Source organism: Urocitellus parryii, chromosome 3, assembly GCF_045843805.1.
Source record: "Urocitellus parryii isolate mUroPar1 chromosome 3, mUroPar1.hap1, whole genome shotgun sequence".
Classification (NCBI taxonomy): Eukaryota; Metazoa; Chordata; class Mammalia; order Rodentia; family Sciuridae; genus Urocitellus; species Urocitellus parryii.
Genome location: NC_135533.1, coordinates 106,667,576 through 106,693,499, shown reverse-complemented (window position 1 = coordinate 106,693,499; position 25,924 = coordinate 106,667,576). Strand labels below are relative to the sequence as shown.

The 25,924-nt window shown below is 39.6% G+C and overlaps 1 protein-coding gene across 1 annotated transcript in view; it reads left to right on the top strand.

Moving 5' to 3' along the window:
* Positions 1-25,924, top strand: part of Cobl (cordon-bleu WH2 repeat protein) — a 268,552-nt gene that overhangs the window by 203,154 nt on the left and 39,474 nt on the right. The window contains exon 11 of the mRNA XM_026403670.2: positions 21,044-21,353. Within this exon, the coding sequence (XP_026259455.2) occupies positions 21,044-21,353 (310 nt within the window). The remainder of the gene's footprint in view (positions 1-21,043; positions 21,354-25,924) is intronic.

Here is a 25,924-nt window from a genome sequence, read left to right as displayed (position 1 = left end):
AGAAAAGTGGTTTCCAGAATTGCACATGCAGATACATATAAAATATTTAGAACAATTTAGAGCAGCACTAAACAATTTTTTTTATTTTTACTAAAATAAAAATGGCACACTTTTAAATGTAGGTGACTTTATGCATTAAAATTCATCTGACTTCTGTTTTTGAGAGAGAAAACAACATCAGTTTGCCTACATGACATCAAGTGTGAGTTATGGTGTAGCTATTCCATATAGATGACCATTGTCACTGCATGTCCCCTCTGGACCCCGTCAGGCTACTCCTGGCCCTCAATCTCTGTCTCTTGCTGATTTCCACAGATCTTTGTAGCTGTGCCAGTTGGTGTTCCCTAATTTAGTTAAAGTGGAGAGATGAAGGAATTCAACCCCTCATTTTAAAAGATCAGGAAAAAAAAAAGATAGAATCTTTTGTTGTCAAATTAGCCTTAAATAAAATGTTTAATTTTCTCCTTCATATCCCCTCCTGAGTGATGGCAGGACTATTTTTGTCTTCTTCCTTTTTTATCCAATATGAAATAATCATGCTTATCACCTTTGAGATGTCTCTTAAAATACATCCTGGAGCAGCTCATAAACGTGAAATGCCCAGTACCTGTGGAACCCCTCACCTTCTCAGGGGTGTGCCTCTCACTGTTTTAGTGGCTGCTGGTCCTAGGCAAGGGTGGAAGTCAGTACCACTGTATATACTTCTGCCTATGCCCCAGAGATGTCCACAGATGTCTCAGTGCCTCCTCTAGGACAGCCCAGCCAGGCCCACAGGCCTGCCCCTGTCACCACCTCCCAGAGCGAGCCCCTTTTGCTGGCCAGGCATGACGCTGACAGATAGGCTCAGAGCTGCCTCAGACAGTGCATTGAGCCATGGCCCTGGCTGACAAGGGAAAGGTCATTTTCTCTTCCAGCCTCTGCAGATTATGTTTCCATGTGATGATGAGACACAGAAGTAAATACGCCTGGTGTCGTCTGGGAACACTTCAGCCAGTGAGGCTGCTCTTAAACCAGCCCAGTGTAGTTGAGACACTTGGAGCCACTGCTCCTTGGCCACTTCAGAGAAACCACTGCTGCTAACTCCCCAAGCCCCTCCCCAAGCCCCAGCAGGCAGGCTTAGTGCCTCCACAAGGAGGCTCAGACTTAAGCCTTTGTCTTATAGTCTTGCTATGCTACAGGGTCTGACCCAGAGCTCAGGATTAAGGAAGCTGCAAAGAGGCAGCTGTGCCTCTAAGGAAGTTTCCCTGGATGGGGTTCCTGCCACCTTACAGAACAAATTTCAAAGGAAGGGAGAAAGGAAAGGAAAGAAGGAAAAAAGGAAGGAAGGGAAGGGAAAAAAGAAAGGAAAATGAGCTCTGTGGTTGTGCCATTCCAAAAATCCATGCTGGATTTGCATACTGCGAGGCTATTTTTTTGTTTGTTTGTTATTTCAATGCTGGGTGGAACCCAGGGCCTCACAAATGCTAGGCAAGCAATCTATCACTGAGCTATATTCCCCAGAGCCTAGGAAAGCTAATTTAGTAGATTTAAAATAATGAGAAATTAGACTATTGCTAAATGTATCTTTCTGAACAATTTCAAAGCATGGAAAGATAATAAAGGGTGTTTTATTTTTAAAGGGTATTTTAATGCTCCTTACAGTTTAGCCCTAAAGGCATAAATAGAATCCTTGGGATCCACAGAGAATTTGTTCCAGAACATCCATGAATACCAAACTCTGTAGATACTCAAGTTGCTGCAGTATTTGCATATAACCTACACAATCCTCCCATATACTTTACATCATCTCTAGATTACTTATAATAATACAACTTAAGTACTATTAAATATAATTGTTATTTACTTTATTGGTTGGGGTGATATGACAAGAAAAATGAAAGTCTGTACAGATACATTTTTTTTTTTTTTTAGTATTTTTGATGGATGGTTGGTTGAATACATGTATGTGGAACCCATGAGTATGTGGAGGGTTGACTGTAGGGGGAGCTCTCAGACACACACACACACACACACACACACACACACACATTCTCTCTCTCTCTCTCTCTCTCTCTCTCTCTCTCTCTCTCAGAGAGAGAAAATAATATTTGTGATTGCCTTGTGCAATTATGAAGACCAAGAAATCTTACCATCTGCTACGTGTAGGCTGGAGACCCAGAATCATCACTGTTGTGATTCAGTTTAAGTCCAAAAACAATAAATCAGGAACTTTGATGTCTCAAGGCAGGAATGGATGGATATTCCAGCTCAAACAGAGAGAGTAAATTCACCTGCCTGCATCATTTTGTTCTGTTTGGTTCTCTATAGATTGGATAATAGCCACCCTCACTGGTGAGGGGCTGCCTTCTTTATATAATCTATCAATTCAAATGCTAATCTCTGCCATAAACAGCCTCACAGACACCCCCAGAAATAATGTCTATCTTACTTATTCCCATCAAACTGACAGATAAAATAACCATCATACACCTACCTCTTATCAGCATGGCACCCATATGCATGTCTTTAAATCATATTTAATCTCCAAATAAAGAGAAAAACAAGGTTATAATTGCAAGAAACATGATACAACTATCCTGCTAACAATTGAAAACACATGAATCTTATCCCCAGAGGAGTAGGTAAAATCCTTGACTAATATTTTCTTTCCCTGATATCCCATAACATACTGTGATGTAAAATTAATATAACTTTCACACTGACATAAAATAAATTATGTTATTTATTAAGGCAATAAGAGAGGAAAGAAAACAAAAGTATTGATTTTGTGTGTATAACATATGTATATATACACACAAGTATGTTCATGGCAAAGTAAGAAGGAATTATTATGACATTTACAGTCCTCATTTCTGTAACTGGTCATATGCTCATAGCTGGCATTTATAGCTGTATTCTTCTAGCCCTTCTGTATTCCTCTTCAGCAGGAATCTCAGCTGGTCATCATTCTCCACCTGGTGGGGTGATCCAAACATTCATTATTGAAGGGTCTGGGCCATTAGTAGTCCTGCCTGTTTGGGGTTGTAGTTCTCCATTCTCCTTAATCACAGGGCCTGGTAAAACTAAGAGATGCCATAAGAGAACTCCTGTGTTCCAGATGCACTCTTCCTTACCTTCACTGTGGCACATTAGTCTGCTTTCCCCTGAGAGGAGCCCAAAGGGGCTGGGTGGCAGCCTTAACTTCCACCTTCAGTTAAATCATTGTTATTTCTACAGACAGAATCATTTTTCCCTTTGAAACGAAGAGCCTTAGATAGCAGAGCATAAGGCCATGGGGCACTTGGAGTGGTAATGGTGAGTGGTACCAAACCCAGTTCCATCCCGTGATTCCTGGAACCCTTAATCCTGGGTATGGGAGAAACAGTACCATATATTAGACACTGATTCAGACCATATATAGCCTTCCAGTTTGCAAAATATTGCCACCTAGTTGGTACTCTCACTGAGTCTTCAAAAAGCCATTCCACAGTTTTTGTTTGTTTTGTTTTGTCTTGTTTTCAGTATCAGGGATTGAACACAGAGGCGCTTAATCACTGAGCCATATCGCCAGCACTTTTCATGTTTTGAGACAGGGTCTCACCAAGTTGCTTAGGGTCTTACTAAATTACTGAGGCTGGCCTCAAACTTGCAATCTTCTTGCGTCTCTGGGATAACAGGTGTGTGCCACCACACCCAGCCATAGTTCTCCCAAGCTTCAGGATGTTAGGGAATGTGGAAAGATAAGTGACTTCCCTGAGCATGGTCCCATTACCACACTTCATTGCTATCAAGTGAGTTCCCTCATCAGAGGGATGCTATGTGGAATACTGTGATAGTAGTACTGTGAGTCCATGGGTGGTGGCTTTGACAGAAGCAAGTGAGAATGTTTTCTTCCTAGGAACAAGTCCCTTGCAGATAGGAGCCTCTGCTATGATAATCATGCAGAAAATGTGACCTATTAAGATGCCTGAGAACATGGTGTTCATGTGCTCATGGACTGGGTTTGGGGAAACACTGGAGTATTCCCTGGGCTGGGACTGACTTTCAGGCAGGCCAGAGTGAAAATAACGTGTGTTAAGAGGACTCTGACTTGTGGGAGGCACAAAACAGACTGCAGAGGAGCCTTCTATAGTGAAGGAGTAGCCTGTGGAGGATCTTTCACATGCAAATGGGGATTAAGGTCTCCCTTCAAATCCTACTTTGGCAAAAAGTACCTAGGTGGATCTGTATCTGTCTGTCACTCTCTGAATGTGTGAGCAGTGAGTAAAAAGAATGGACCACATGGGGTGATGCAAAGTAGAAAAACTCCAGGGATTGAAACAAATAGTATAGAGAAGACCATGTTGTAGGGTTATATTTCTCCACTGATTTGGTGCTGGTAACAGGTGTAGGATAGTTGGGAGGGGAGCACACACAGATGGGAGCAGTCCTTTCCCCAACTCCTTGGGTATCTTGCTGGGACTGCCTTGTGTGTTGGACCATTCTAGCCCCTTATCTCCTCCAAGCTTGTTTGAGCTACAGATTATTTCCACCTCCACCGCTTCCTGGGCCTCCCTCCTGGAACCCAGCACCTTCAGGGCTCTCCCTCTCCTCCTACCCTGGGGAGTGGAAATGTGTCTTCCTCAGGGATAGTTCTCCAGAGTCTGAAAGTTGCAGCTTCCGAAATCCCCTCAAGTTAGTTTGTCAGAGTCTTAAGAGATTATGATTGCTAATGGTCATATCTGCCTGTAGACAAATAACAGATTAAAGTAACAATAATGAGATTCATCATTAACAGCCCACATTTCCCAAGTCTTCCATCTATTCCAGGTGCTGTTCTCAGACTTTGCTTGCATTATCCATGCAAGCATCTAAATGCCAACTGCTAAATGAGTGATGATCATGAATTCACACCCCCATTTTACAGATGAGAAAGTTAATGCCTGTAGAGACTCAGGTGCTGAAGATCAAAGTGGAATTAGCACAGTGTAACATAATTGTTGAAATTGACACAAAAGATGTAGGAGAAAACTTGTCTTGAATCTGTTGAATGCAAAGTAAATATGTTAACAACGTGACAATGGAGTGACATTGACAGTGGGGTGACGTGTGTGGTTTTCTTTACACATCTAAGAAGTTCTGTTGTACATGTATCTTTTTGTTTTCACCTTCAAAATGTCCAATTAAAAAAAATACCCATGAGAGAAGTATACACTTAAGATTCAATAAACAACCATAGACAATAAATATCCACATCAGCTCCAATTTTAGTAATCTTTAATAATGAAGGTCTTTGAACTTTATGCATTGTCATAGGCATCACTATGCTAAGGATTTGTGTGTATATCTTAAAACTTTCTTTCAAAAAAGACTAGGAAGAAAAAGCAACCAAACGTTAACCATAATTATCTTGAAGATGAGTGATTATTTCCACTTCAGTTATTTGTACTTTTCTTACTTTTTATGCTAGAGGAGAAAAAATAAATTTTACTTTAAAATTCAAAAGAATCCTAACAGAAAAGCACTGGTAAAATTAGATGGTAGTGTAGATGGCTCTAAACCTAAGTAAAACAGAAGAGGTTGTGGGGAGGCAGGGGTGTTCTTTCAGGAGGGGCAGGGAAAGGGGGTTGCCTTGCCTCCCAAGAAGATGGCATCCAACTTCAAGTACTTCAGAACTGATGCTAAAGTTCTAAGGCTGAGTCTCAACATCTCATGGAGGTTATTTTGGGTATTGGTGGGTTTTGCTGAGGTGAGTGTTTTCTGGCCAATAAAGCCAAGTTATTTTGGGCCACCATAATTGTGAGTTAGACAGGTGGTTTGTGTGTGAAACGTTTAATTTACTGGCTGTGTAGTCTGTTGACTTTGGATAAGGCTAGAAACAATTCTATACAAGTTTCCCCAAATGATGGGCTCTGTTGCTGATCTTGTCATTGTTACAAGCAGATGCACATTACCAAGGCAGGCTGGACATGGGCAAGGAGGGCTCTATGGAAAATCATGGTGTTACTTTTCATTGTCTTTAGGGTAACCATGCTATAGGATTCAAGTGGCCCTTAGGTAGTGATTTTGCTGTGTGTGTTTCTCATAAGAGCTCCACTTATAAGCTTAGTTATTAGTCACTAACTTTCCTCCACTCTCTTTTTATGGTGTATTAGTGTTGTGTGATCTGTAAAATTATTTAGAAAGGAACTTGTCTTAAAACAAGTACCCAATAGAATGTCTTTTCATTATTAAACAACATATATGTTTACTCATCAGTCCAGACCCAGGTAACAGTTTGAATAAGTTGTCTTCACAGTTTTTGCTATTCCATCTGTCCCAAACTTCAGGCAATTTATACAAATAATTAATAAAACAAAAATAATAAAATTGGCCTACTAAACTGATGTGACCAGGGTGGCAAGCAGAGGCACTGATGGGAAAATATAGAACATATTGAGACAGACTCCAGTTTTCACTCTGTCGTTGTTGAGGGCTTATTTTCCCCAAGTAACTCTTACAAACATCTCTCATGAGTTTTATGGCAACAGTTCTTCTTCCATTTCTTCCTTTGTTCCTTCTTCCCTTCTCTCCCTTTCTTTTCTCTTCTTTCACATAGAACAACAAATGCTCCTTGTCTCTGAGATCTGGATGCTGGAAGTCCCCTTCTGAAACCTGCAGGAGGAGGACCCTTCTTTGCCTTTTCCACCTTCTGGTGGTCTACTAGTGATCCTGGCTTATAGACCCATCCCTCCAGCCCTGCATCTTTGCATGCTGTTCTTGCTGTATGACAGCTTTTCTCACAGCTGTGGCTTCTGAACCTTGCTACTACGTCTTATCCTATTTCTCCAGTGTCTCAGGATCCCATTTTGCTTTCACTCTGGAGGTGTGCCCCGCTCAGCCCTCCTTCCCCTGGCCCTTCATTACATCCCCAGTATTATTCTTTCTTGAGGGAGGGTGGTACTGGGGTTTGAACTCAGGGGCACTGGACCATATCCCCAACCCTGTTTTGTGTTTTTAATTGATTTTTTTAAATAAATGACAGCAGAATGCATTATAATTCATATTAAACATATACAGAACAATTTTTCATATCTCTGGATGTATATAAAGTATGTTCACACCAATTCCTGTCTTCATACATGTACTTTGGATAATGATGTCCATCACATTCCACCATCATTGCTAACCCTCTGCCCCCTCCCTTCTCCTCCCAACCTCTGCCTTATCTAGAGTTCATTTATTCCTCCCATGCTCCCCCACCCTACCCCACTATGAATCAGTCACCTTATATCAGTACTTGGATGGGAGACCTATTTTGTATTTTATTTAGAGACAGGGTCTCACCGAGTTGCTTTGAGCCTCACTGTTGCTGAGGCTGGGGCTTTGAACTCTCGATCCTCCTGTCTCATCCTCCTGAGCCTCTGGGATTACAGGCATGTGCTACCCTGCCTGGCTCCCCAGTATTATCGTTTATTCTTATTTTTAACATTCTTCATAAGTGTTCAGGATGTGTTTTGTATTTGTAAGTCACTTCCTCATTCTGTTTTTGAAATTATACTTTCCACAATGAATTATTTCAACTCTACCTTGATCTAGGGGGAAATGTTACTTTTAACTCTGTTAAGGGCACATTAGAGTATTTTAAGGATAATCTTTTAGGGTTATCTTCCATGAAATGGTAGATAAATGAAGAGCATAGGAATGGGAAATGATATCTATTAATATAGGAAAGAGGAAGCACTTCTGCTTTTTGAGAATAGAGAATAAAGATGAATTTTAAAAACTGGTTAGGAAATTGCTGCCTTTGAAATATGGCATGGAAATAGATTTTAGTAAGATGAGGAAAGAAAACTACATGATGATGCAAAGCTTAAATGCAGACTTTTTGTAGCTGCAGCTCAGCTAGAGGAGAAAGAGCGAGCGGCCAATCAGCCTGGGTGAAGTAGGAAGCCCTTCCCAAGCATGCAGGCCAGCAGCATTAGCATCACCCAGGAAAAGAAGAGAAATATGGTCCTTGTGGAGTGAGAAATTCACAGGGTTGCAGGGGCAGCTGGGCACTCACTACTTTAACAACCTTCTGGGAATTCTGATGCAGGCCAAGTGCAAGAACCATCTTCTAAGAAAACTTAGAATGTTTATGGCCAGCCAAGTGGCAAGACCCAGCACCTAAGAGGGATTAGAAGAGCTTTGTTGATTGAGCCTTAACCCTGAGGTGCTAGCTCCTCCTCTGTATCATCCATTGCATTGAACCTGTTTTGAGATCTTAGGGAGAGGAATCCAGTCTTATGGATGAAGCGGTTAAGAGCTCATGAGGGACCTAGTCTGAGCTAGACAGACACCATATTAAGGTGACAGAAAAGAGACATGTGGGCATTCTGAGTCCAGGGGAGGAATGTGAGCTGGGGCTGAAGGGAAGCTCAGCTTCATGGAGGAGTGGGACTCGTGCTGCCCTTGGAAGATGAAAGAGAAGTGCGAGTACAGGGAACAATCAATCCTGACATCACAGATGAACTTTTTTCTCCTTGAAGTAAGCTTCTATATGTCTCTCTCTCTCTCTCTCCCTCCCTCCTGATTCTCTTTCTGTTCCCTGCAGTTACCCTGGTTGCTCCACAGAGGGGAAGAAAGGTTTTGAGCTTCCATAGCCGGCAACCTTCTCCCACAGCTGAAACAGGAAGTCTGGGAGGGGAAATATATTTTAAGTTCAAAGTAACTTTTGTTTCCTTACACTTCCAGCATATTGTGTTGGATAGCAAATGAGGCAATTATAAGAAAAAACGGGAAAGGGAGAGCTGATATGCCTCCAGCTCTAAGGGGCTGGAGGCATATCCCTTACCTAGGGGCCTCTGTCGTTGGCCAGACCAGGGCTGGGACCACCTATATGGCAGAGGAGAAAGAACCTTTATGGGACCCTTCCAGAGGAGTAGAAAGAAGCATCAACCATCCCAGGGAGATGCCATGAAGAAAAAGTGTCAGAGACACATGTCTCTAGGCCACTTAGAAGAGACAAAAGATGATAATTTCCTCAATTCAACTGACACTTTTCAGTGTCTCATGTGGCCAGCCACCTAAATGCCCGAGGCATTTAGGAGAATCTCTTCAGTCTCCAGGAGTGTGAAGATGGCCTGAATGCAAGATGGGAGACATGGACAAATGGGTATATTTACACTATCAGCTGGAAATGTCCTTGTGTCTGTAGGTTATATAGATGTTAAAATTTAAGCCATCAATATGGAAATAAAAGGACAGCTACCCAAGAAAGACATTGTAAACTATGTTAAATGAAAAGAAAAAAATTTCCTTATTAATGTTTTAATTTGCCTTCAAGACACCTAATAAGATGTTTTTGCAGAAGGGCAGTGACAATTTTGTCTGTCACCACTGACCCCCACTTTGGGATATAATTGGAAAAGAGGCAGAGGTGTAAGGATGAGAGGGTGAGGAATGGTATGCTGGATGGGGGCTCTCAGGTCGTGCCCCTGGGAGGACCCCTGGGAGGTGGGGTGGCACAGGCCACTCTGAACCTGGAATGTCTGAAGGTTAGAGTGGCATTATAGGTCACTTGAGAGACATGGAAGGTGGCAGGTAATGTTGTATCTTCTCCATCACAACAGACACCTAAATTCTTTGTCTAAAAAGGCTTATTTCTTTTAGTGGACACGAGAATGTTCATGATTTCATCAAGACTTTAAGTCACATAGTGTGCCTGTGTGAGGAGACTGTCCTTCCTGGGTGAGATACCATACCGCAAGCACTCCTCCTTTTTATAATGCCAGGGCTATGGTCGCTGAGGATAGCACAGAGCCAGGGAGGGCAGACATACAGGCTTGGTAGTGTGTGCGTGGCTGCTGCAGGTCAGGAAAGAATGGTCTGGCACCTTTCTTTCTTATGAATCAAGAGGATATAATTTGTTGCTAATTTAAGCCACAAGGAATTGCAAAGGTGATTTGAAGCAGCTTTTTTGTGTGTCTCATCAGCATTATTCAAATCTAGAAGAATGTAAAAAAATATTTTTCTATTACATGTCTGGAAATAAAAATATATCAACTAATGCTCTTGCTGAAACCCACATTTTCCTAAAACATTTAAAAATAAACACCAGTGGAATTCAGAAATATATGTGATAGAAAGGGAGAAAGAAGGGATCTAAGCAAGAGTAGTAATAAAAATTTGATTTATTCTCAAACATCCTAGGAACCAAGACAAAAAAAGGGGTCAGGGATGACCTGGGTCAAGGAGCCCTCATTTCTTTAATTAAAATGGAGAGAGGGTGAGGCAAGGAAGATCTAAATTTGGGGACAAATTAAAAAGATACCTTTGTAAAAGACATTGAGCCCATAATAGATAATATCTTCAAAAACAGTTTTGTATAATGTGCAAAAATGTTCTTATTTGGTTATTTTTATATCAAATTGATATCAAGAGTGATGGGTGAACTGTCCATTATAGAAACTTAATAAAAAGTAGGACATAAACTTGGTTTTCTAGAATTCGATGAAGAAGAAGAAGAAGAAAGATAGAACTTGGAGGAAGCTGGGGAAGTATTAGTCTCAGATTGCATGATGACTCACCCGTGCCTCATGGCCATACCTGATCCACTGTCAATTTGAGATTTGAGTCCGGTGGCAACTCTGCACATCCTGGATGTCAAATTTTTTCTGAGGTGTTGATTAAATAAAATTCATATTCTTTGATCTACGAGACATCCTGGAGAGAGGGCTTCTATTTTGACAATGAAAACTCAGGCACCAGCTTTGTTCTTGCTAGAAGGGACTGCCATCAACTCCCCAAAGTTCTCTGTTCCCTTCAAAGGTGAGGCCCCAAAAGTGCACAAAAAGGGACTGGAGCGGCCCCACCCTGTACATTTAAAAGATACTTTCAAATATATAGAAATTCCTGGGCAAATGGGAACAAGGTTTCTTTCATAGAATGTTGAAGAAAATCTTTGGAATTAGCAAAATTTAGTGCAGTTATTCTCAGTAAGATTCTGTTAACATTTTATTGGTAAAAGAACCTTAATTTGACTCTTGCCTGAGAAGTGATTTTTGTGTGTGTGATTTTGAATAGACTTTCCCCTTTTATGAGCCTAACAGAGTTGTTCCTGCCATACATCCCCTTGGGAATAGGTGAAATAATTTGTTGGCCTGGGCTTCTTTTATAATTTGCAAAATAGTAATAAGATATCCATGCTGCATAGGGCATGGGGATTAAACAAGGAGGTAGGTAATTGTTATCCATGTAAATACTGCAGAATATCAAAACCCAAATTTCACAATGTGGTTTTTAGATGTCAGTGTTGATCTAAACTACCTGATAGTGATTAGCCAATATTCTAATATTTTAGGCTACTCTTAAAGCCACAACATCAGCATAGAGGAGGGATCCTGTTTACTTGTTTGTTTAAAAAGGCACATGAAAACAAACTGACACTTCGATTATAAGGTGATTGAGTCTCAGCACCACTCACCAAAGTCAGCATTGTGGCCAGTGAGAAAAACTGGCCACCCTGTACAAATGCAGTCTCTGCCCCAGGAAGGAAACTCTGACTTTGCCCCCATGGAATCCACGAAGACCGGTCCTGATCCATATACCATATCCAGAGCTGCTGCCTTTAGGTTTTCTGTCCCAAAGTAAGGAAGCAGTGATGTTCATGTGTGCCAAAGAAACCTACTGTCTCCCATCACTGACAACCTCACCTAAACACATGAAACACAGTCAGGAATCATTAGACCACTTTATAAATGCATAAAAGAGATAAACTGATTAGAGGTCTTATCTCAGTTCCTTAGAATTTGGGAAATAGGGTGGCACTTTAAAATAAATATATTTAGTCTTTGCCTCAACAAATTTCAATAATTTTCACAAACATAAAACAAGAGTAGACTATTATTGATAGATAAATAAATAACCAAATAAGCATCAAACATTTGGTAAATTAAATATTCATTTGTAAAAATACACTTTTAGCCACATTTTGATAAAAGCTGTGATATCCATAAGCTAAAAGGAGAATCTCACCAGCTTCCAGAAATAAATTATAGAAACACATTCTGCAAGGACAGTAGAGTAGAGGGTAGGGAACAGGAGGGGAAGGGGAAATACTGGGGACTGAAGTAGAACAAATTATATTCCATGATTTTATAATTATGTCATAGTATTCTATTGTCATGTATAACTAAAAAGTACCAATAAAAAAGAAAGAAATTCTGCTAGCATACAATTTCTGTTTATGAGGCAAGATGCTAGGAAACAGAGGAGATGAGAATATAGTCTCGAGGAAGAATTTTCATTTGAGTAATATTTTTATTTAGATATTCATATACAATGGAATATTACTCAGCCAACATGAAGAATTAAATTATGACACTTGCTGGAAAACGATGGAACTGGAGAATATCATGCTAAGTGAAATAAGCCAGTCCCCAAAAAACCAAAGGCTGAATGTTCTCTCTGATAAGTAGTTGCTAAGCCACAGTAAAGGAGAGTGGGGAGGAGAAGAATAAAAGTTCATTGGATTAGACAAAGGAAAACGAAAAGAAGGGAGGAGGGTGTGAATAGAAAAGACAGTAGAATGAATTGTACATAATCTTTCCTAGGTTCATGTATGAATAGTGAAACTCCACATCATGTACAACCACAAGAATAGGATTCTAATTAAAATAAGTTATACCCCATTATGTATAATAGGTCAAAATATACTTTACTGTCATGTGTATCTAAAAATGATAAATTTTTAAAAAGAATGAGGATTAAGTGAGGTTAATATTCAAATAGGGCGGGGCTGCAAGTGTATACCCTTGGAATGAACCTTTGATTCTTGCCTAAAATAAATAAATTTAGAAAAGGGAAAGACATATTATATTCAGCTGTCAAATTCTTTTAGTTTTAAAATAAATGTTCCTCTGATAGAAATACTATAATGATACTGTATATCATTTTATATATTATAGTATATGTGTGTATAAAATATGCAAAATCAGGGAAATTGAGATATTTATTAGATGATACACTTTAGTTCCAAGGAACAGAAATCTATCTTCAACTAGTTAATGGGGGATATGTGGAGCTTTTGCATTCACATACCTGGGAATTTCAAGAGACAAATCTTTTTTAGGAACATGATTGACTCCTAATTGAACAGTCCAAAGGCTGTGTTCCTCTCCAACCAATGGAAAACCTCCTTGAGTGCCAGTTTGAATGGCCACTATCTATCCAGAACTCACCCCTATCCATTGATCCCAGCACAGTGAGACCAGCTTCCTCAAAAGCTCTGAGAAAAAGGTGCTGAAAAAGCTTTGATTCGACCAATTTAGGACACATGACTACATGCCCAGTCACTGGATCACTGTCTTGAGTTTTCAGATTGGCCAAGCTTTGCTTTATCTTTATCTTTTGCCTACCTGAGTACAGTTAAGAGCAGAAGGACTCTTGCAGATGATGAAAAATAGTTTACCTACAAGAGTACAGAATTCATGTAACACAAAAAGGGAGAGATGTTACTGGACAGATAATAGAAGCAACTTTTTTCTTTATATGTTTATAAAAGAAGAGCAGTGCACAGCTTTGTCTTAAAATGGGATAAGTTGGAGTTTTCTCTGCCCAGAAATTCTATTTGGCACATTATGATTCTAATACTAGAGTTATGGTCCAGGCTTTGGAGAAATTGGGATAGGTCCATACCAAGAATATATTACTTGAGTCTTCCAAAAATCCAGGTGTATTTAAATCCATAAATGATTTCCAAGTCTTCCTCATCTTGCCTTCTTGGAAAGATACAAATATAAAACATAGCATTGAGCCAGTTGAACTATTTCCTTTACTGTGCAGAGTCTTTGAAGGGCTCACATCTGGGTTGGTTTTTTTGTTTTTCGTTTTTGATGAGTACATTCATATAAAATGCTAAATACACTAAAGAGGCTGTAATTTTGAAGAGTAATAAAGAAGACGACTCCACCTTGAGGAAACCATACCTGAGGGATAAAAACAGGGTGGCAAATTTGGGAGTCAACAGTCAGAGCTGAATCCATATAATGCTGGTGCCAAAGGGTCTCTAAAAGGCTAATCTTTAAACCCCACCTCTCCACACCTACCTCCTAAGCATTCACACATGTTTGTGTGCACAAAGTCATATACACAGCATGAAACACAGGATCCCAGCCACTCACCAGTATCCAACATTTCCTATACAGCCTCCCATGTGTATGCCTTGGCTCATCTTTAACCTGACTGTCCTTCTCTACCTGCCAAAATTATGGCTGTTCCAGGATCTTGTTCAATAGTCAGCTTCCTTTCTCCTCTAATTAGAATGAATGGCTCAACTTCTATATTCCTGTAGCATTCTTCATGAACCCCATCACTTTAATCTTAAGTTGGTACACATATATTGTGTTCGTCTGTGGGTTTAAACCAGAGTGTGTATTCCCTTGGGAGAAAACCAGGACTTTCCAAGGGAGTCCATTTGTAGAGGTTCTCCTGCACATGTATTTATCCCAGAACTGATGTAACAGAGAACTTAGTAGTCTCATCCGATTTCCAGTCCCAGTGCCAAGATCTATAAATGTGCCTCTCCTCCCTCTTAAGGGCATGTATACCCCTTATCCATTGGGAAGCTTATGGGCACAGTTCCCTCAGGTAGACAAACCTTATTCCCAGTGCCAAAATAGAAAGGCAGATGGACATATTTGCACAAGGTTGAACAGATAAATGACTCCAGTGGCTTGGTGACAAATCCTTTTGAACATCAGGTAATTTTCCAATTTTTATTTCCAACCAAATTATTTGGCAAAGAACCTGAGTTGTCAGATTATAGATAATTAAGCATAATTTTTGTGACAGACCAATTAAGTGATTTTTGACATATAACATGTGAAGAGTTTTAAAAGTTGAGTGTAATGATGTAGCTATAACAGTCCCTTAATGTACCTCTACTTACTTAGGTAAACAAGGCTTTCTGGTGCTTACATCTTATAAGAATGAGAAATACAAGTTGAATTTATGCCAAACCCTGCCTGCTTCTAGCAAAAAAGGACTCCAGTCATTTTTAAGGAATTAATTTTTTAAAAGCTTCATTTAACTCATTATAAGATGCATTTTCAATGACATTTTTCTTTCTTGTTTAACAAATGTCAAAATTTCTACTATATTCTGCAGCCGAGGATATAGCTCAGTGGTAGAATGCTTGTCTAGCAAAGGTTAAGCCCTGGGTTTCTCAGCACTGCCAAAAAAAAAAAAAAAATTATGCAATTTTTGTTGACTATTATCACAATGATAACTCAATATATAAAAAAAGAATATAACACTATTGCCCTATGGTGAGAGGAGATTAAAAATTAAATTTTAATCTACATACATATTTCATATGAAGAGATTTTATCAATAAAAAATCTCTGAAGCATAAAGTACATTCAATTAAGATGAGATTCTGTTGAGTAGTAGAATGGAAATAAGTTCAAGAAAGAAAAGATACAGCTGAAAACCCTGCCTGTCAAAGGAAGAACTTGTTCATGCATTTTTTCATGGAGAGTACTGGGCATGAAAATACTGATATTTGGTTCCCTGGATTACATTTTTTAAGTGATGAAACAAGTGGAACAGTGTTGTACATCTGTTGCAACCAATTGAACCCATAATGGAAATTTTCAGATTTTGATTAAAAATGTAAGCATGTACATGGTTGTTCAGAATTACTTGGGGGGGGGGGTGTTACATGAAACAAGTATTGAAATGCATCTTGTCAACTTATGTCACTAACTAAGGAACACTTTATCTTGTTTCCTCCTTTGCTTCTAATGCCTGTAACATAGAGAATTAAGTCAATGTAGGCTGAGATGAAGGACAAGCTTTGCTTGTTGCTGCAAATGATGTGAAACCCATAAGCACCAGTGTTGGATGGGGAGGCATTTTGTCTTTTTATGAGACATATTCCGTACACCATATAAACTTGGCAAAACTGATTCTTGAGAAATCTCCTTTCTCAATGATCAGCAGAAATGAAACATCAAGACCTTTAATTTGCATCAATAAAACAGCAATAAAAATGAATCCATAAAAAAGTACAGATGTTCCTCAATTTACAATGAAGTTACATCCTGATAAATGCATGGAAACACATGGTAAATTGAAAATATCATAAGTCAAAAATGCATTTCATATACCTATCCTACCAGCAGTCTAGCTTAGCAGCACAACACACTGTAGAATTTTGGTAGTTTCTCTCTTAATCTCTTTCCATTCTACTACTCAACAGAATCTCAACAGGAAACTGCAGTTCCTGTTGCTGTCCAGCATCTTGAGAGAGCATCAGGATAGCACCAGCCCTCGCAACAATCAAAACTCAAAATGTGCTTTCTACTGAGTGTTTATCACTTTTGCTCAGCAGTATATTTGAAAAATTGTAAGACAAGCCATTATAAGCCAGGGACTATCTGTCCTTGGAAGATATTTATGTTGAATGTTTGAAATTTTCTTGGGTTACTTTGTAAAAGAAAAATTTGAATGAGCTGATAGTGAACTGAGAATGATTGTGTTCAACTTGAGGTACCAAGAGCTCTGAATATTTTCTTCTTTGTACTTGAGTTAGGGAATTTTCCAAAGCTCTCATTTAGATTCAGGGACATTTGAACTATGGGATTATATAATGCAGGTGGACAGTGGAAGAGTTAATATTTCTTATTTGTGCTCTGTGTCTACACAGTCGGAAGATAATTTAATCATTAATTTATATTGGGCTTCTGTTAAAGACAAAGTAGGTACATGTTTTTACATTTGAAAAAATCCTACAATAACTTTTGAGTTCAAAAAAGTTTGTTCACACTTTAAGAGAAGAACAAACTTGCCAGCACATTAATTTAAAAATAATGACAGTGCAGACAGAAAATAGCAGAAAGGATAAAGTTAGTGTCATATGCCTTTTAAGATTTCTAAGTTATCAACAGTCAAATGTAGAAGACATCTCATATATTTGTTTAGTTTTGGGGGGAGGGAGAATTTTTATTTGTTTGTTTGTTTGGTTTTGATACCAGGGGATTGAACCCAGGGTACTTTACCACTGAGCCACATCTCTAGAACTTTTTATTTTTTATTTTGAGACTACTCTCAGTTAAGTTGCTTAGAGCTTTGCTAAGTTGCTGAGGCTGGCTTTGAACTTGAGATCCTCCTGTCCAGCTTCCTGAGTTGCTGGGAATACAGGGCTAAGCCATCATGCCCAACCCCAAGATAACCCATATCTTGGTTTGAAATTACAAAGGGCATTCAGGAAGACCAGGAAGGAATCTGAGAGTTTATCAGGAACAACTATCTGCTCATTTTAGAAAATGGGGAAAGGAATGTCCAAAGTTCCAAGTAGACTTTGGCTGGGATATGGTACTTGGACTTTTAATTCAGTACACCTCCACCTGCTGCCCCTGGTTTCAGGGCAGGGTCCTACCTGGAAGCGGTAGCAATGGCAGAAAACAGGACACATGGAGGATGGAGGACACAGGATCCTCTAGGGGTCCTCCAGCCCTCCTCACAGCAAAGCAATTCCAAGTTCTCCTTCTACATTTGGATTTTTCTGTTTAGAATTGATGGGGGAGGGCAGTTTTCCTGTACCATTATATCATTTGGAAATTTTTGAAATATGTTATGGTTCTTGGAGTTAATCACTGGGGCAAGCCAAAAGAAGAAAAGGGAATTGGGACTAGGACAGGATGAGCAAAACAGAACCTTTGATTTGGTCAAGATTCTTCTCCTGACAGAGCTACTGTGGTAAGAAGGAATCAGAAGTAGCCTGGAAACTGATGGCGACCAGGTTCGGGCCTCTTCAGAGTGTTAGCTCCTATCTATAAGTCGATGCTGAGGGAGGGGTTTGCATGTGGCAGTTGATACAAATGCCTTTCCAGAAGCTTTTCTAGAAAGTTGCTGTCATAGCCTCGCCCCCCCCCCACCCCACCCAGCTGCAAAGCTTTGCAGGTTCAGCTGCCTTCAGCTTCTGGCCACCCTTCAGACTGAGTGCAGGTTAGGCATCAATATCCACAGTGTGCCCTGTCCAAGCCTTGCACTCCCTTCCTGCTCCTTTGAGTAATTCACAACTCTGAGCAAAGTTGCCCTTTTGATTCCTATGTGACTTCGTTCTTGAGACTCAGGCAACCCCCCCTGAGGGTTTCCTTACCTGCATCTGCCCAGCCCTGTCTGCCCATTCCCTGGCACATGCACAGATGGTGTGATGTGGCCGTGACCAAGCCACAAAGGCCTGCGGGAAGATTACCATGAGAAATGGAGGACTTGCCTGGGCAAGAGGGGGAGCTGTGGCCATGGCCCTCACATTATGCACTGTTAAGTGGCTTAACACATGTGTCCTGAATACAGGACTTCTCACACTGTTGATTTAAGGGTTGGCAGTTGATTTAATTTCAACTGCTGACTCTCAGTTTTCTTAAAAATTTCTTGGCCTCAAAATTTCTGAGGGATCTAAAACAAGCCTCAACAAGCTTCCCTATCTCAAAAGTAGATAGAAAAAGTGTGGAGATAGATTCATGTCCCCACTCCACCACTCATGTGCTCTGAGCCTCCCTGAGATGCATGAGCCAGAAAACTTCCTTGCCCCAGGCAGTCAAAGTACCTCCCTAGGGACCACCTGGGAAGACAGCTTCACACCTATGTGACAGCAGAGGGGAGAACTGGACTGAGCATTTACATCAACTGCCATCCTTTTAGGAAAGCATAGTGGGCATTCCAGATGGCACTGCCACTCTTTGTGGGTATGTCTGTCCCCTCATAAACTGAGTTGCCAACAAGCTCAAACTCTTGGGTTTGAAAACCGTGTCCCCAGGTTCACTCACAGAATCTGTTTCATCCCGGCAGCCACTTGGCAGTGAGGACCTTCCCATGAAGTTTAGTCTTTTTTTTTTTTTTTAACATTTTTTTAGTTGTAGATGGAGACAATACCTTTATGTATTTTTATGTGGTGCTGAGGACTGAATCCAGTACCTCACACATGCAAGGTGCACACTCTACCACTAAGCCACAACCCCAGCCCCTGAAGTCCAGTCTTTGTCACAGTCCTGAGGGTGGCATTGTTACTCCGCCTTCCAGAGCTCAGTCAGGAAGCTGCTCTGCTCATACTTGAATCCAGGTCTCTGTGACCTAAAGCTCTTTTGCACTGTGTCATGCTGTTTATATGCAACAAAGAGAAAAACATGTTGAACTTAATTTCCCTACTTGTTCAGTGATGGTGGCAAAAGACAAGGTAAGAGAGGAATGGCAGGCAATAGGTTCTTGCCCTGTGGGCTCTTGGCACAGTTACAGTGGAGCAGACTTCTGAGTTGGGTTTGTTCTCTGGAATGACATCTCTGTCCTGATTGACAGGTGGCATGATCAGAGCAATAGGCAACTCACTCAGAGGTGGCAGCTTATCAGCAAATCATGGGCAGAAAAAGTTTCAGGTTGTGTTAATCCATAAGCAGTGTTTCTTCTTTCTGTTTGGCTTCCAGTTAAGAGTTTTGCTACTAAAAGCTGGGAGTAAATCTAGATAATAGGCACTATTGAAAAGCATTCACTGCATTCAGTATATTGCCTTGTGCATTTGTTTCTCTGAACAATTCCTCCTCCTTCTATTCTTTCCTTTTGAACTCTTGTGGAATGTGTTTTCTTCTGAATGTTTGTTCTTACGTTTATTTTGTTGTTAAGACCTCATATAAAAAATAAAAATAAATTAAAAAGATCTCATATAAACTGATACCTGAAGGGATTTTCTCTTGGTTTTGTTAATTACATGATGTTGATCTGCTGTCCAGGTGAATGCTGGCAATGTCAAGTGCGATTCCAAGGTTGCTTTGCCACTGGTGTACAGTCATACCATTGGAGTGGGCACTTGGGAGTGCCTTGCTGCCTCCATTCATGTTAGGCATCCAGAGACTACATAATGGGAGCAGCAACTTTAGAACAAAGTACACTGAATTGCAGCAAGACACTGTCCTCCTTTCCAGGACTATAGTAAAAGTGCATAGATGATCTGCCTTAAAGTGTCTTGAAACTTAAAAATCTGTTTCTACACTAGAGTTTACAACAACTTTTGTTTATAGCTGCCCTATAGTTGTGTGTACCTGTTCTTCAAACTCAAGCTGTGTGCATAGGGCTTTCATTGATTTTAGAGAGCCTAGAAACTCAGGAATTAAAAATAATAACCTTGGGCTGGGGTTGTGGCTCAGTGGTAGAGCACTCACCTAGCATGTGCGAGGCTCTGGGTTTGATCCTTAGTACCACATAAAAATAAAATAAATAAAATAAAGGTATGTGTCCAACTAAAAATAAATATTTCAAAAAAATAATAGCCTTACACATTACTTATATTCAATTTATCTCCAAATGGCTGGATAGATGTACAGGATGGCTAAATAAGAGATGATCCCTAATATTAATGTTTGACAGAGTTTAACTTTAAAGTGGTGTGGGTTATAGCTCTCTTCATCTTATTATTCCTGCTACAGGAATCTATTCAGGGCCTAGGGGCTAGAGAACCTCAACCACAGATTTATTTTTGTTCTGATTCTTTTAAATTTTACCTGAAGGTTCTCCCCCCAGTTGTTTCTTACTGATATCTAAACTTACTCTCTAACATATAAAAATTAAGGGAGAACCAAATGCTGAGGAAACATGTCATTCATATTTTAGGCTCTCTTTCAAGTGTGGCTTGATTTGTCAATGTTCTCATACCAGCCTTACTGCTTTCTAAGTTTGCTTATATTTTTTAAAACTCTAATTGTTCTTAATTTTCTTATAAAGAACTCATTTTAAGCCAAATTCAGTTAAACCAAGGATCAGACTAGAAATAATCTCATTTATCATATCATTCCTTTAAACATTTAAACGTGTTTGAATACACATTTAAAGGACTAATTTAATCAAATCCTGAGTTTTGGAGAGAAAATTTTGCTTTCAGTTGCATATGCACATAGGGCTCTTTCTGAGAATGTTTCCAGAGGAGGGTGTGTGTGAAGTCATGCCCTCCGTATTTGGAGCATCCTGAAGTTCATATTTCAGCAATATTCACAGAAGGATGTTGCTCTTGTTAGGCAGCGTGGGACCTGGAGTGGTTTCTGCTGACTTATCCTTGCCCTGTCTTGTCTAGTGAGCCTGCCCCTGGGTCCCAGCAGTCACTGCAGTGGGGATGGAGTCCCACTGGTGCCATCAGAAGCTGAGGAGACTGTGTCCGTTGGCAGCTGTTTTGCATCAGAGGACACGACCGAGGACTCCGGGGTGATGAGCTCCCCCTCGGATATCATCTCTCTGGATTCACAACATGACAGCTTGAAGTCCAAGGATAAATGGGCCACAGACCAAGAAGACTGCAGTGACCAGGACCTCACGGGAACCCCAGAACTGGGCCCCCAAAAGAGCTCCTCCTGGGAGAGAAATGGCTGTGGGAACTCACATCTGAGGTGAGTCTTGGCATGTCTGGGAAAGCAAGTCACTTCCATCCCATGTTCTAAGGAGGGGGTTCTTTGTCATGGCAAGCCAATTAAAATACATAAATATCCAAACACCAGGTGCCTTCTGCAGAAATGTGCACCCCTGACTTGATAGTTTTATTACCTATAGTCCTATCCTCATGCCACTTGTAGACATGCAGGCTCTTATAAGTAATACATAATAATGCTTTGCATGTTTTGACACTTCAAATGAATGGTTCGAACCATACTCTTAGTTTATTTTTCTACTCAACAGCATGTTTTAAAGATTTAACCATAATGATATATGTATCATTCATTCCTTTATTTTTTCATTTTTCTTTTTTTAATTTTAAGTTTTTTATTTAATTAGTTACACTTGACAGTAGAATGTTCTGTTAATGGACATTTAGGTTGTTCCAGTTTTTCAGGGCTAGGAACAATGAGCAAATTGTTCATATATGTCTTTATTTAAATAGATAGAATTTTGTAGAAGAAAAATTTAATTAGACAATCAGAAAAAGGCATCTTCAGCTTTATGGAATAATGGCAAATTGCTGTCAAAAATGTTTGTCCTGTTTTTGGTCTGTGACATCCTATCATTCCACATCTGTACCAATATTTGAGATTAGTAGACATCTTAAGCTTTGCTGATCCTCTGGGTGTCTGATGGCATTTCATGTGGCTTTAGTTTACAATTCTATTATTAGTAAAGATGGGCATCTTGTCTATGTTTTTAACAATTTGAATTCCTCCTTTAATGAATTGCTTTTCAAAGCCTTTGCCCTTTTAAAAAAAATTATATGTTTACCTTTTTTCAATTATTAATTTTTCTTCTGTCAGCTTTTGCACATGAAGAGTCTCTAAGTCTATGACCTGCACTTATCTTTTTATTGTATAATAATTGTCTTTTAATGTTAGTATCATTGAATATATCCTTTATCTCATAAATGTATATTACCTTTGCATATTTAAGAAATGCTTATCATTACCCTAAAGGACTAAAGATATTCTGAGTTTCTTGTAAAAGTTTAAATGTTGCTTTCTCACATCAGGGCTCTCCTCTACCTGAGGTCTATTTTTGGGTGTGGTGTGAAGAAAGAATCTATTTTTTTTCAGGCTCCTACTTTGACTGTGACTGGATATTATGTTTTCATATATGCACTGGTCTGTTTCAGTGCCCTTCAGCATAGTACTGGTTCATTTCTCAATCCCTGCACCAACACCACAGTCTTGATTCTTTTTTTTTTTTTTTCATATGGAAAAGCATGTTACTTCTGTTTCACCTGTCAATTTTTTTTTCACCTTTTACATAACTTAAAAAACTAATCTGACAAACAATATTCTGGAAACATTAAAAGAAGTAAGTAAAATAATTTTTAAAGTAGTGCATAAGTCAGTCATCAAAATGAATGATTGCTTTTATATTTTCTATGTTTTGTTCCAACCCAGCCCATATGAACACATGAATCTTCATCTGTTTAAGTAATTATATAATCATTCATGTTTGTTTTGATTTATTTTTACCTAACAATTTATCATGAGTATTTCCCCATGTTATAATACATATTTTCTGATAATTTAAAAATGTAAATCTTCCATCTTAAAGATAATTCCAAAACCAAGTTCATATTCATCAGGGAGGGAATTAGAAAGCAGCAATTGTTTCCTTTCTACCTCTGTTCCACTCATGATGCCTTTAACTGAACTTGGCCTCTGTTGTTTGTAGCTCTGAGAGAAGATCAAAATTATGGCATTTCCCTTTCAGTCATTTAACATGAAGAAAAATCTTTTTCTTTTGTAATCTCTAGGTTTGTTTGCATGAGACTTATTCATATATGAGTCCTCCACCCAAAATTAATCAGGCATTTTAAACTTTGGGCCCCAGGGATACTGCACATAGGACTCATAGTTTGCTTTGCTGGTGCTGAGACTTATTTAAAATCATGCTGACTTTTAGCCAGATATAAGAGTGAATGTTGTCTGTGGCTGCATCAAGGATAGTAGTCATTGAGTGTTTAGAACTTTTTCCAAACAGGGTATGTTTTTCTACTGTTATCTCCTTGGTATGACTGAATTTTGACAATATCCTGGTAGGGAGGGAGGGAGTTTGGTAGCCTGAAAGATTGACAGTAGAATCCCACCAACAATAAGTTGCTTGACCTTGAAGAGTTCGCTTAACTTTTGCCAAACCTCATGTTCTGATGACGCATATGGATAGTGACACTGACCCAGCAGAGGCGTCATAACTGTGAAGAGCCCAGCTCAGTACAATGCAGGACATGTTGCATAGCTATGAAGCAATCTACATTGTCAAAAATGACAATGTGGATTGCTTCATAGCAATTAGTTTAGGAAATGTTAGTTTAGGAAATGGGGGCACCATTGATTCTGCAGCAGATTACTTTTCTTCACTGGTTTCCAGCAAGCTCATGAATCAAGTGAGGATAAAAATGAGTCCTTCATCCCTGTCTATGATACTACATTATTTGCCCAAGGGGTGAAATAAAATCTCTGCCTGTGATTTTTCATGAGATAAAACACTATAGTTTTGGAGGGGCTTTTAAATTATTTTATAGGGATTATCTCAGATGACAAATTAAACATACCCCGAGATTTAGCACTGTTTATTACACATTTATTTACAAATACATGATTTTCAGTACACTTCAGGATTACTTGAAAGCAGTGTCTATAGCATTAAGAGAAGTTGTGAACTTAATTGCTCGGGGCTGGGCAGATGTTAAGGCTAAGGAGAACTCAAGAGGTGAGCAGCCTCCAGAGTGGAGGAAAGTTTAGATTTTCTTTAAAGACAGCAGCCTTTCCTCCTTCCAGTCATCATCTTATAAGGAGATTATAGACCACATGTGGCTGTTTTGGGGTGGAGAAGCCAAGCATCCTGGTTTTTATGTGATGACTCCCAAAATTTCAGTGCTGGCTACCAACTCAGACATTCAGGGCCAGACTAAGCACACATGCAAGCTGGGTGTGCCAGTTCCCAGATATGCCTTCATCTGAGGATTAAGGGATGCTTTGGTCATTTCACTTCTCTTCCAGAGAAGTAAGCATACTCTTCTTTCCTGTTTGCCAACTTTGATGTGGGTATTTCCTGTGGCTTATCACTTGAAAAATATCTGTTCCCAAATAGTTTGGAAAGCCATTATATCTTTATTTTTTGAAAAAAAATATATACATATGTGTGTGTGTGCGTGTGTATTGTAGTTACACACAATACCTTTATTATGTATTTATTTTTGTGTGGTGCTGAGAATCAAACTCAGTGCCTCTACCACTGAGTCACAATCCTAGCCCCCCATTATGTCCTTATTTTAGCCTCAATGAGATATAAAAGGCTTTTTGCAAATCTTACAAAGAAACTTGCTCAAATATCTTTGCTGTGAACACCTCTTAATGCTCTTTTGGATGAGTGCTCCTTTGAGGGCTCTTGGGAAGTGCTTTTCTATGTCTGTTCCCTGACACAGGTCACACTTGGGGCAGATACAAGTACTTCAGTTATCTGGCTATAGAAAGAATATGTCTCCTTTGATGAAAATGGTGCCTTCCAGTGACAAGCTTTGTGTTCATATCTACAGAAGACTATTTTGAGATCTTGGAATACACAAAGGTAGAGAAAGATGGAAGGGGAAGGATTTGGTCCAGACAGACTGCAGGGGGCTCACCAGTCAGTAAAACATAGGTAATGCATAGTGGAACAGATGTCCAAGACTGTCCATGGTCAAATTCAGTGAAATGAGAACCCATGGGAGGGACTGGTGATCCCATAAAACCAAAGGTTGAATGTTCTCTTTAATATGCAGATGTTGACTCATAATATGCATGGGAGGAGGGAGGAATGGAGGTTCACCAGATTGGACAGGGGGAATGGGGGGGAGAGAGGGGACTGGGAATGGGAAAGACAGTAGAACGAATGGAACAGAACTCTCCAATGTTCATATATGAATACATGATCAGCGAAACTCCACATTATATACAACCACAAGAATGGGAAGTTAGTCTCCATGTATGTATGATATGTCAGAATGTATTCTACAGTATATATAACTAAAGAGAACAATAAAGTTTCTTAAAAGAAAAAAACAAAAATACAGACCAGTGGCATCCATATTCAGAGAAGAATAATTGAAACATAGTAATGAAGAGGTTTTCTGACAACTCACATTCCCAGGAAGCATGAACAGTGTCCTTGCCCAATGTAGAGCCTCTGTTTTATTTGACCCTGAATATATGCCCCAAGGGCATTACTCCTCTTTTGGGTGGCAAAAGCCAGGTGGTGTCTGAAAACAGCTTCTGTCCCTACCCCACATGATTCTAATACCTGGTTTTTGTATCTAATCTTGAATATTCCATGAGGAACATTTATCCTGCATGACAAAAGGTCCAGGGCCTGACTGTGATGTCGCCCTTTCCATTCCTTTTGGATTCTAGCCGCCCTTAGGGGCTCAGGCAAAGCAGAGTCAGCTTTTTCCACAACTGGCAAGGCCATACCTTTCAGCTTGGAATAGATTCTGCTAAATTTTGAAGATATCCCTGATAGTCACAGA